General features: G+C 34.0%; 2 protein-coding genes across 15 annotated transcripts; both read right to left on the bottom strand.

Moving 5' to 3' along the window:
• Positions 1 to 71: 71 nt before the first annotated feature.
• CR4 (crinkly4) lies at positions 72 to 3900 on the bottom strand. The gene has a single exon (XM_068607458.2). It carries the CDS (start codon positions 2955 to 2957, stop codon positions 198 to 200), a length of 2760 nt encoding a protein of 919 aa, XP_068463559.1. The 5' UTR covers positions 2958 to 3900; the 3' UTR covers positions 72 to 197.
• A 2987-nt stretch (positions 3901 to 6887) lies between these two features.
• LOC137828781 (uncharacterized) lies at positions 6888 to 12027 on the bottom strand. 14 transcript variants are annotated; one of them, XM_090297140.1, is made up of 7 exons: positions 11932 to 12005; positions 9439 to 10511; positions 9227 to 9306; positions 8697 to 8734; positions 8415 to 8610; positions 7749 to 7854; positions 6888 to 7278 (listed from the first exon to the last, which is right to left on the bottom strand). In XM_090297140.1, exons 1-3 carry the CDS (start codon positions 12002 to 12004, stop codon positions 9274 to 9276), a joined length of 1179 nt encoding a protein of 392 aa, XP_090153266.1. In that variant the 5' UTR covers position 12005; the 3' UTR covers positions 6888 to 7278; positions 7749 to 7854; positions 8415 to 8610; positions 8697 to 8734; positions 9227 to 9273. The 14 variants fall into 14 exon arrangements, with proteins under 14 accessions (XP_090153266.1, XP_090153262.1, XP_090153265.1 ...); XM_090297136.1 differs by lacking the exon at positions 9227 to 9306 and adding an exon at positions 11056 to 11184 and having other exon boundaries at positions 11932 to 11995; XM_090297139.1 differs by lacking the exon at positions 9227 to 9306 and adding an exon at positions 11060 to 11184 and having other exon boundaries at positions 11932 to 11995.
• Positions 12028 to 12597: the final 570 nt, after the last annotated feature.

The following is a 12597-nucleotide window of genomic DNA, read 5'->3' as shown; positions in this document are numbered from 1 at the left end:
ACTTCTATTATGATTACACAACTTTATTTATAGAAAAGATCCTTAATAATAGTTAGAGTGCATCAAAAATCAGACTCAATAAACAAAGTTACATGAAACAGTAGTACATTAGTGTTGGTAACAGCTTCTGTGGATGAAAATCTTGTCACAATTTTTTACCACAATCACATATCAGAACTCAAACTTGACATACATTGTTAGAAGTTGTGCTGCAAGAACAGGCTCTCTCCTGGAGAAGCAGGACCAATCTCTTCATCAAGGCTTCTCAAAACATCACCTCCAACATTGGCCATGTTCTTACCTTCTGCTGCATTATTCTTTCCATCAACATCTACCTCAGACACTGATGACTTTCTCCTTTGAGAAGATGTCACACTGGGGAAAGTAATCCATGAGGGTGCCCTGAACTCAAACCTTTGATCCTCAGCTTCTACCACATCAGTCTCAGAAATTGACCTGTTTGAGGATCTTTGAGATGATTTCTTGTGCAATCTGTTGCTTCCCAAAACAACCTCAGTGGGCAAAATAGGCTGCTCAATGCATGGACTTCCCATTAACTGTGCAAGACCTCTCTCCAAAGCTGTTGTTACTTTATCCATTGAGGGTCTCTCTTTCCCTCTCATCCTCACACACTTACAACCCACATTGGCTATTCTCTTCAAGGCTTCCAGATCAGGAGGGGGTTTCAAAACCGGGTCCAAAATTGCAGTTATATCTCCTGACTTTATAAGAGGCACTGCCCATTCCACTATGTTCCCTTCTTCATATTGCATGTCAATGGCTTTTCTACCACTTAGAATCTCCAAAAGAAGAACACCAAAACTGTACACATCTGATTTGGTTGTGAGGTAATGAAGCCTATAGTATTCAGGATCAAGATAGCCGAGAGTCCCAGCTGGGAGTTCAGCCAGTGGTGAACCACTATCTGCAGGGCCTAACAATGATAAACCAAAATCAGCCACTCTTGCATTGTGTTCTTCATCGATGAGAATGTTTGAGGACTTGATGTCTCTGTGAATCACAGGAGGGCAAGCGTATCCATGCAGATATTCAATTCCCCGTGCTGCTTGTACTGCAATAGTCACCCTTCTTATCCAATTTAACTCTTCTCTCAACACTTGGTTTGTTCCATGCAAGTGTTGGTGCAAAGAGCCATGAGCCATGAACTCATACACAAGAAGTCTCTCTCCACCTTCTTCACAATAGCCTAGAAGGTTCAGCAAATGAGCGTGGTTCAACCTTGAGAGCAAGTCAAGTTCAGTGTGAAACTCCTTGGAATTCTTCTGCATGTTGGGAGACACTATTGCCCTTTTGACAGCAACAACTGTCCCATCTTTCAACACTCCCTTGAACACACACGAGAAACTCCCCTTCCCCACTATGGACTCTTCCTTGAATCTACAAGTTGCACTTTCTAGTTCCTCATAGGTGAACATTTGAGCCCTTCTGATCTTGAACTCTTCAAACTCTGGCCTCACCTTATTCTCGTTTTGCAGGGAAGAACTCCCCTTGAGTTTCTTTCCCTTTGACCCTTTTGAACACTCACAATCTCTTAGCCTGTAGCGGACGTATAAAATTGCAGTTATTGACACCACACTAACTATGAAAACTGCAAAAGCAATCTCAGCAATGACAACTGGCAACTGTAAAGCCCAAAAATTTTCAGTTTTCTTCCGAGAGGAAGCAGAGGAATCTGAAGACGAGCAGTTCAAGAAGCATTCGGATAAAGAACAAGAGGCACAGTTATATTCACATAGTCTATCAGAAGCCAAATTGCATGCACTCTTCTGATACATTTCAGGAGGACAACCACCACTGCATCGCATGCAAACACGAGAATCTGGTGATTTGCAGAGACCTTTATGCTGATCAATGGCATAGGAACCAGGAGGGCATGGAGCAGGTTGACAAATCCCTGGTGAAACAGCTAAAGGAAGTGAGGTGGGAAAATCAACTCCCCAACATGAAGGCATAAGAGATTTCTCAGCAAGAACTGCACAAGTAAAGTAATCACCGGCTGCAACTTCAAAAACCTTAATCCCTCTAGGAGATGGAGTGCTTCGTTTGATGATAAAGCCCCAACAAATCACTTCACGATCATAGCTCTTAATGCCACATGCATGGAACTTCCCTCCCACTACAGAAAGCATAGGATCATTTGGTGCCAAATCAACGTTTCCTTGGCCTGCATGTGCCACTGAAATTTCTTCCCCAAGGTTCAAGCTTCTCCCCCAACAAACAGTCCTGGAATTCACTCCCTCTGAGATTCCACACACATGATACCCACCAGCTGAAATTTTCTGGAATCTCGTGTCTTGTGGAATCAAACTAATCACTAGGCTATTAGTCTCATCACCCCAGCAGAACACAGTTCTGTTCTGAGAAAAAAGACCACAATTGAATTCAGAACCAGCAGTGATTGATTCAATCTGTCCCCCAAACACATAGTTTTTGGTCATGTTGTAGCCCCAGCAATCAACCAAGGAACTGTACCTGTGTTTTCCAACCAAAGGTTTCCTCAAGCCACAAACATGGTAATCACCAGCACTGATTTCTAGGTACTGTGCTCCATTGATGATAGGTTGAGGCACTCCCATTTCAATGTAGGCACTGCTACCCCAGCAGTACGGTTGATTGGAACCCATTAGAAGCCCACAGACAAAGCCATCTCCACCTGTTAGACCAAGAAATGAGAAACGAGTTGGTGTTCCATAGATTATGGCTGAGTTGGATCCATAACATGTCACTGTGTGAGAGCCATCAGATTTCAAACCACAAAACACAGAACCCTTTTCGCCGTATGAGATGGCAATGGATGACATGGAACCAAGGCTTGTAACTTGTAACCACAAGTATGATAAAACCACCAGCTCAAATATAAGCCTAACTGAACATGGATTCACATTCAATAATTGATATTTTGGTGAGATCCCCATAATACAAAGAAACCAAAACATTACCCAGATAAAAATGTAGAATGCAGAATATTCACCAACAGTAATAAAAAATTTGTTTGGTCATAGCTCATGGCTTTGCTTCCATTGATTTCCCAGAGAGAAAACTGGTTGGTAAGGCTAGTGCAGTCTAGAGGGAAAAACAAGTCTTGCAAACTTCATTTTGTTCAGAACTAAAACACCATGATAACACCATTACCTCGCGATTTGGTACAGACTCTATGAATAACTAGCAATGCAAGAAAAAGGAGTACGGATTGATTGAAGGTGTAAAATAGCCAGCAAATTGAGAATCTTCTTCATTTCAGTCATGAGAAGCAAGGCAAATAGATAGGAACAAAAATATTCTGCCACTTCCAAATGTTTTCATCACGAAAGAGACTCTTAACTCACTACAGAAAATCCCATGCTTCTTGTTGGCTAGGTGAGAAAGATAAAAGATTACTTAAAAGCAGGCTCCAAATCCAAATGTTTGCATCAACAACTGGAGACATGGTGCATGGTGTTTGAATGAGGTCGCCACCCCACATTGTGAAAAGTCTTGCAATGCATTTGGGGTGTTGGAGATGGGAAGGTGAAGTGAAAGTGAAGAAGATGTAGATAGATTGTTGAGGGTAGTTGCAGGGTATTGTTGTTGTTGCAGACAAGAGGGTGAGGGAGAGACGGTGCATTAAATGACACAAAACTGCTACTTCTATAAGTATGGGCAAAGTGTTGGTGAAGCTAATAAATGAGGAAGTTAATGCAATTCAATGTTTTCATGCTTGGACTAGTCTATGTTTAGCCACCACTTCCAAATGTTACTTTGTTCATCAGGTGTGGCTAATGGCTTGGAAGCTGGAACAACACAAAACATCACATCACACCTCAAACCATTCATTTTGGTCCCTTATTTGGCTAATTCCATTCTTTCTCCCACTTTCCAGCTCACCAAGTTCCACTCTATTTTTGTTGCTTCTTTTTCTTTCACTTGTTCTGTGCCTGCTTCATGATCTTTTCTGTTCAAATCATGTATCTTTTCCACCAATTAATCACAAGTTCCAGAAAAGTAGTTAAGATGCTAAATTCAATTCCTAACCATTTGCCCAACAGAGTTTGATTTTTGACAGAAAGAACTTTTAATTAGATTTTATTTACTTCTCCACCAAATTAAATTAGTCTAAGATAAAATCTTAAAATACAGAAAATTGTGTCATGCACAAAAAAAACTATAGAATAATGGTACATATATCCAGTTTATATATAAAGTTTAGTCCGTAATTTGACAAACTAATTTTACAAGGGATAGAGAGTTCGATTTCTGTTTTCAATGTGATAACTGGAGTGAATTTGAGATGATTTGTGTAGAAAGAAATGAGAGGAAAAAGGAGAAAACACTTCCTCTAAAGTGTGGTGATTTAAGTGGAAAGTTTGACCATGATTAATTACCAATTTATTCTAATATGTGAATTTAATTTTGAACATGCATGATGTTTGAATGTAATTGTGTGTGAAAGATAGTTTGATAAACTATTAAAAAGACATGTTTAAATTTAAATGATTACAATACATGTCATAATCAATTAACATGTTTAACATAACCAATTATATATATCTTTTGTAATTAATTAATATGATGCTCCATTATCATTTGGTTCTTAACAGTTAAGCTTTATATGATAAATGATTATGGAAGATTTTATTTGGTATACATAACATGATAAATGCAAAATTGAGTGGGCTTTAACAATTTTCAAACAATAAAAAAATTATCAACTTGTATTCATAAAAAATCTTCATAATTTCAATTAAATGTTTCAATATTTTAATATGTTAAATTTTCGTAAATCAATTAACAATTGTAAAAAAATTATTTATTTTTCTTTTTAATCACAACTTTCAAAAATTAAACATATGAATATATGTTTCAACCTTAATATACAAATATTTATATTTATTTTAATTCAATTCAATTCTTTCACAATTTCATGTCAAGGTTATTTTGGTAAAATAATAAATTATATCATTAATTATTTCTTTACAATAAAGTCAGATATTGTTATGATCTTTAAACTCAACCTAACTTTCTACTCTCTTTTTCCTCTTTTCTTTCTCTTTCCACTCCTACTCTCATCCAAACAAAATCTTAAATCCAATTCATTCAAATTTTCTAAATAAATAATATAAGTGATTATGTGATTGGTAATGTGATGTGACGAAAGAGAAAAAATAAAAGTATTATTAATTAATTATTTGTATGTTACTAAATCAACACTTTAAAAGGAAATCAATTTATGTTTCTTAAATTAATTAATTAGTTAAATGATATTTTTAATTTCTTAAATCAATTTAATCAACACTTAAATTTCTTCCACGTCAAATATAATGGATATTAATAATTAAAATAATATTGTGCTAATTGAATTAATTTAAGTTCTAGACATCATTTGTATACATTTTTTAAAAATATTCTATTCGTTGTTGTGGGTAAAATGATTTTTCTTAAATTTTTTTTTTTCAAATTTCATGAATGCATGAAATATTCGCTATTTTTATTTTGAACTTTCTTATGCATTTTATGAATTTCACTAAGCTACACAAATACTAATACCCTTTTCCATTTCTTTTTCATTTTTTTACACTATCACTTTTATGAATCATTAATTTTGTTCGCAACGTTGATGCATTTGAAAAATTGTTGTTTCTTCCTGCACTTCCATAACTTCTCTTGGCACATCCATACATTTTAAAATTTCAAAAATACATTTTATTTTATTGATTTTTTTTATTTTAGAACGGGTAATTAAAAAAAACTATAAATTCTAGAATTCAACAAGTCTTTATTGTTCTGGAAATACCTTATCAAATCCAGAACATATTTTCAAATTCATAAAAAATATTCTAAATTTTACAATCCAAAATATATAAATTAAAAAAAATACATTATGAATTATAAAATTCATAAGATATTTCTAGATTTAGAATATTCTGAATTCTATAATTCATAATATTTTTTTTAAAACATTTTAATAGAAAAAAAAATTTCGAAGTGTAGAATTAAAAAGGTAAATACGGATCCAAAAATATCTTTCGAATTCTACAATCCGTAATGTACTTTTTTTTTTTTTTTTTAGGACGTAATGTAATTTTTACAAAATCATATTTTCACTGGGATGGTAGAAAAAGGTATGGAGGTTCAAGAAAAAACAACTTTGATAAATTGAAGTTCAAAGTTTTAAAAGTTGTGATGGTTTGAGAGTTGAATGATAGATAATAAGGTAATTAATGAGCTTTGTGCATCTAAAACTTTGGAAGTGCATTTAATAGATGAAATGTAGCTACAAAAAGAAAAGGAAAGGGACAAGCAATTAAACTAATTTCATGGTTTACATCTCACACTTCTTTGGAACTCTATTTATTACCTAACCTTCACAATATGCCTCCAATTGTGCCCTTTAAAGACACAAATTAACCATCTTCCTTCATTACTTTATAAATTAATGCTTCCTCCCTCAGATTGAAAAGCTAATTGAAGAAAATCACCTTTTCATAATCTTTAGATGGAAAAGAAAAACACAGTTTCTAAGGCATGTATGTACTAATATAAATAGTTTTGTTGTGTCATTTAGTAACTGGTAATATTGCTTAAAATAATAAAAACATTGATATTGTGAAAAACTATTTTTGTTTTATAATATGTCACTTTTATCAACTAGAGAACTGTTTCTTTAAAGATGCAAACTGTCAAGAAATTTTGGCAACCAAACAAGATTGAACTTAGAGCTGTATTGGGATCTGCAATTTTAGAGGAAAAAGGAAAAAAAAAAACTTTCATTTCTTGCAAAACAATTTAAATTTAATTTTATATCTATTTTTTGAATTTATTTGAACAATTATCATGCAACTCTTAATTCAAAAGCAAAATAAAAATAAAGATGTGATCCACAAAGAAAATTCCACTAAAGATAGTCATGAATCCTCCTTACCAATAATATCTCAGAAAAAAGAAGAAAAAGTGCTCAGGTTTCTGCAAACACAAGTAGAGATGAAAAATACATGTAGAAGCTAACTATATACTGACACTGACCACAGATTGGCCTACATCAAGCTTAAGTAAATTTAATGGTAAATAATATGATCTCGTATGAATATATAATCACAAATAATGCCTTAAAGGATAAATATAAATATTAAAACAAACAATGATTTTTATCATTTCTAAACGCCAAAAATAGATAGAACCATGGCACATTCTGTATTGTTTGATGACTGAAATCTTCCTAAAATATTACCTACCTTTTTATTACTGTGGGTATAACAACCTCTTCCAAAAGAATGAAGCAACCTGCAACCAATTAACATGATCAACAGCAATCTAAATTTTAATTTATGTAACTAGCCTCAAGAGCCAGATGGCCTCTCAATACATAACCAGAATTTAGTTTATATGATTTCATCAGTAACAGCAGAAAGTTCTATTTCCAATTTGTTTCATGTGTCTAATTTTCACCATTTTCTAAATAAAATTTGAAAAAAGAGGCATTATTATAAGGATTGAAATTTTATGTATATTTGTTTCAATTTATGATCCATATGTTTCAAAAGTTTGATCACATATATCAGATAATCACCAAAGTGATTCCCCAGATACACAACATATTTAAGCTGCTGATTTAAAAGAAAAATAATGTAAGTCATGAGGATTGAGTTATTTGATTTCTCTGATCTGTTATATGAACATGTAAGATCAATTTCATGACCTATCTAATATTTCTTTCTATGTTGCTCAAAATTAGGATGGGGGCTAGTTCGTACCTACTAAATATCATTCTTCAACTTTTGAACAGTGGATTATAACTTCGTTGAAAAATATGGAACCAATTAATTACCCAAATAACGCACCAAGCACTTCATGAACTCACTGAACAAGAAAAACAAACAATATCAATACACAGAAGAATCAAACAGGTAGATTAAAACTCGGAAAATTAAACTTTTGACAAAAAACTAACATCTATAGTAAAGTTGGCAACAGGCAAGCCCACTCTGTCAGGCCTACCTTTTTTTTAAGTATACATAAAATATACATATACCTTTTTAAGTATACATAATGTAAGGTGAATAAAATAGCCGTTGCATTGAAGGTTTTAGTATAAATGAAAAATAGAAACAAGGCAAATGAAAAAATAGAATTTAAGCTAATATGCCATAAAGGAATTTGAATTTAAAAACACCAATCTTTTAACTTAATCTGGGAGAATAGAAGATTTGAGTAGCAATAACAATAAGGCTGTTCATTTGGAAAAAATAATGCATAATAAATGGCCATTTAGAAAATGTACATCCTCTTTAAATACCAGGTAAATGCTGCAACAACCAATTTGTAAGACACAACGCTGCAATCAAATTGAATAACTTTGTTTACTTTTCAGGTTTATATTCATTAGTCTAACTTTAATGCATAATGAAATGTCAAAGCACCTTGGAGATCAGCCTCATGGATCTTCTAGGCAGCTTCACACCATTATTTTTCATGCTTCGTAGAACTCTTGTCGTAGTAGGTTTACCATTTGAACCTTGAATCTCAGAGTCTCTGCTTTTTCTCTTTTTGCTGAGCTCCATTTTAGAATCCCGATTATTACAATTTACGTTAAGTGGATTACCAAATTGGGAGCATCTGAAACCACAGTACACATATAATCAAACCAGTAGAATAAAAGCACTTTAAAGGCACTGAAAAACATAAGTAGGAAGAGTAATTACTCTGAACTCTCCCTTCGATCAATAATTCTACCCACCTCCTGCAAACAACAGAATGTTTTAACACACTTAACATAAATGATTAACTATAGAAAAAAGAAGACAAATATTAGGTACATGAAACCAAAATTCCAGAAGCTTGCAAAGGATCACAAAATCTTTAGGTTGCCAATATATAAATGATCAACGTTCTTTTGTTACGTTAAACATACCCTACGATCTCCAACACATCACAAAAATAAAAAACAAAAATTCACAGATGTGTTAGTGGGTACGATGGATGATTCCAAGATACAAAAAGTATGAAGTGTTTTAGTACCAAGATAAACAACCAACAAATAATAAGTTAATAAACAGCACGCAAATACTCATTAAATTGCAACAAAAAAATATCCTATTATGTAGGAAACAGCATCTAGTAATAATGTCAATATAATTGTGTGATGATAAGAACCATTCATATTTATTTTTCTGTAGCGGAAGATTTCAAATTCTTCTATACCTATTCTAGAGAGGGTACATTAGCACCTCACCTGACAGACATGTAAAGATTTCAGTTTACAGTTCAACGGCCTTGATTTTATGATTGAAAGGCTCTCCAAATTACATCTGTCTACAACAATATTATACCAAACACCTATAATTAAATTGGAACTGGGGTTCAGCCACATAAAATCTAATGTACTACACAGAACCGTATCAAAAAAATGTACATATATCTAGAAGGCTAAAGAAAGCACTATACCCATTCTTCAGTTAGTGATGTGAAATTGATGCTGTCAGTTTCAAAAATTTCCTCAGTTTTGACTAGTCTACCCTGTTCCATGGCAGGAAAAGTGCTCTTTGGATCACTTAAATCCAGGGAATTGTCATTGTCATAGAGTGAAACTGATACATATTTACGACAATTTATAACTTCTGAGTTTTGTACTCCCACAGAACTACTTAATGAAGCTCCAGCACACACCGCACTAGGATTCACAAAGCAAGAATCATTTAGCAGAGCACAATCCTCAAAACATTCATTATCAGGTTTTGAATTTTGAAGTTCTAGTCTGCTAGGATAAGACAGTGATTTGACAACAGAATCACAAATTGACTTGATGAATGGCATATTGGTAGCATCTGAATCGATGATTTTCTTAGACTTGTCTTTAGCACAAGATTCGGCACCGGAAAGAAAAGTGTTCAGTGCACCATTTCCAACTTCAGCTGAGAGAGTTGAATGCTTTTCCTGTAAATTATCTTTCACTTTTACAGTCATGCTGCATGGAGTAAATGAATTACATATCAAAGGACTGTCATCTGCATTCTGTTTATCTAACTCTGTAGCACCATCTTTTGTCAGTTTCGAGCTTGAGGGAGACTTGGCCTGACTATCATGCTCATCAATTTGGCCAGAATTTGTACTCCACAGAAAGGAAGATTTTCCTTGCGCGGAATTCTCGGCTAAGTCACTGAGATCCTGCCAAAGGCTTCCGGATTTGTTTTCGTGTATATTCTCACTTATGCAAACCTCGTTTCTAAACCTATTAATCCAATCTGTCGGGGACAAATTTAAATCAACATGAAGACTAACTCCCACATCTGACCAGACATAGAACTCAAATGACGATGGAGGAGCTTCAGTAGCTGCTTTTACTGAAGAAGCAAAATCTTTCTGAACTGAAGGTGCAGATGCTTCTACTACTCCACTATTATTTTGGTGACAAATTAGCACTGTGCTGTCTCTCATTTTACCTAAATGTATGTCGAAGCTTCTTCCAGGTGACTTGGCCTTCTTCAAACCTCCTATATGCATTGTATAGCCAAAGCCTCCTGCATTGCACACAATTAAATGAGACAAGTTCCAGCAAATTGCACAACGAAAAGAAAAATGCAATTAAAGGTGGAATATTTTTTTTATCTATATCAACTGCCCTTGCCTTGTACAAGTCTAGGCCAAGTCATAGGAGCTATACCTTCTGTGAAAAAAATATCATAACTGTTTAAGACGCCAAGTATAGTTTTCAACATTCAAACAATTGTGCAAACCAATAATGGAAGACTGAAACTTACATTGTCTTCCTAACTAAGACAATCACTATTCTAATCCGTTAACTGGTGCAAAAGAAGCACTTCACCTACTCCTTGGTATAAAATATATAAATTGCTTACTGATTTCTTTAAAAGATCAAAGAAGAAAAATTTGGTTAGACAGTTGAAATGCGAAGACAGGTATACAAGGTCTTGCACAATTGAACACAGACCACATAATTGTGGGTCCAGCCAAATTTGACATCACAAAGTCGAAGATGACAAAACATTAATACAATAAAAAAAAAAGAAAAACAGGAGCAGTGGAAAATTGATTTGCACCCACTTGCCAGATTACTTTTGGTCATTCATTTGAGATCTTTAGGCTGCAGTTCCAAGGAGTGGGATTTTGGCCAGCAATGATAAGGATCTTGAGTCAAACATTGCATGCGTCCATCTCCCCCCACCCCCCCTACTGCTTGAAAATCAGAGGAATTGCAGAATGAGGTAAGAACAAGTCCAGTAAAGTAAGACAAAACAGTGTGCATACATCCTAGGAGTACTTAAATACACTGGATTGGATTGGGCATCATCCCTATAATTCATAGACACTTCTCAACCATGGGAAATGGTAATACTAGAAGATCTCATCTCAGTGAAAAACACCTCACGTGAGAGGGTCCGGAATGGAAATTATCAGTGAAACAGTGGAGTATTTGTTTCCCCAAGAAATTAGAGGGTTTCCCGGCATAAAAATTGGTGTTCTTCCGGTGGCCATGTACATTTTCAGCACCACCAATCAGCAATATCTAGTTTTCTTAGATCTACTTCAGTGTCCTCCCCTCACTAAGCAACCCCCTTTAATAAGAATAGTCACTCCAGCCCAACACACACACAAACACTAAAATCTGTGTTAGAAACATCATGCCCACAATCATTGCTTCTCGAAAGGAAACACTCTGTTATTATTCTACATTTAGTAAGAAGCTAAATGGGGGAAAAAAACAATTTTTTGAACCTTCCCAGTAAATCAGTTACAATTCACAATCTTATGCTTTGAACCATGGCATTGACATGCATGCCATGAGTGAGAGCAAATTGGTAAGCACCCCCATTGCATCTTTGGTAGGTGACAAGGCAGAAGCAACCCAGGTGTAAGAAAGGGAACAGTGAAGAATGTGAATGTAAGAGAAACATAGAAAGAGAAAGAGAAAGATGATACCTGATGGAGATGGAAAATGTTGCAGAGGTTCTTTTTGTTTGATTTTGAAGACAAAGGTTTTTAGAGGGACCATTCCTTTGCTTTAACAACAGATACAAAATTACAAAAACACAACCATTTTTAATCTATTTTATTTTTAAATTTTAAATTTTAAAATAACAATTTAATTAAAAACATAATCCAATTCTTAAATTTTAATTTCCTAGTCATTTGTTGTTTTTGTGCATTGTGTGAATTCCAATGTAATTGATGATTTAAAAATATAAAAATGAAATGAGTTTTTATTTACCCTAATGGGAGATGGAAGATTAGAGGGTTTGGTGTGACACGTGTAAGGGTATGGGAAGAGTGAGTTTATTATTGGGCCTTACTCTATCCACTTCTCTTATTGGATAATCCACTATGTTCTTCAAATGTTTTGAATTTTGAACACTCTCTCTATTATTATGCCAAAAAGTCATACCTTCTTTTTAAACATGCCTGTCCTGTGACAACTGTCTTCAAAGATTTTTATTGCAACATTAATACATTTATTTTTTATCAAATTATATTCATGAATATAACACTTTTTACTACAAGAAAATCATTAAATAAAAATTAATTTTAAAAATAAAAAATAATTAATTGTTATAATCACTAAATTAGAGACATTTTAAAAATTAAAAA

The sequence above is a fragment of the Phaseolus vulgaris genome, chromosome 11, assembly GCF_051622355.1.
Source record: "Phaseolus vulgaris cultivar YP4 chromosome 11, ASM5162235v1, whole genome shotgun sequence".
NCBI lineage: Eukaryota > Viridiplantae > Streptophyta > Magnoliopsida > Fabales > Fabaceae > Phaseolus > Phaseolus vulgaris.
Note: the sequence above shows the minus strand (reverse complement) of the source record. Positions and strands in the feature narration are given on the sequence as shown.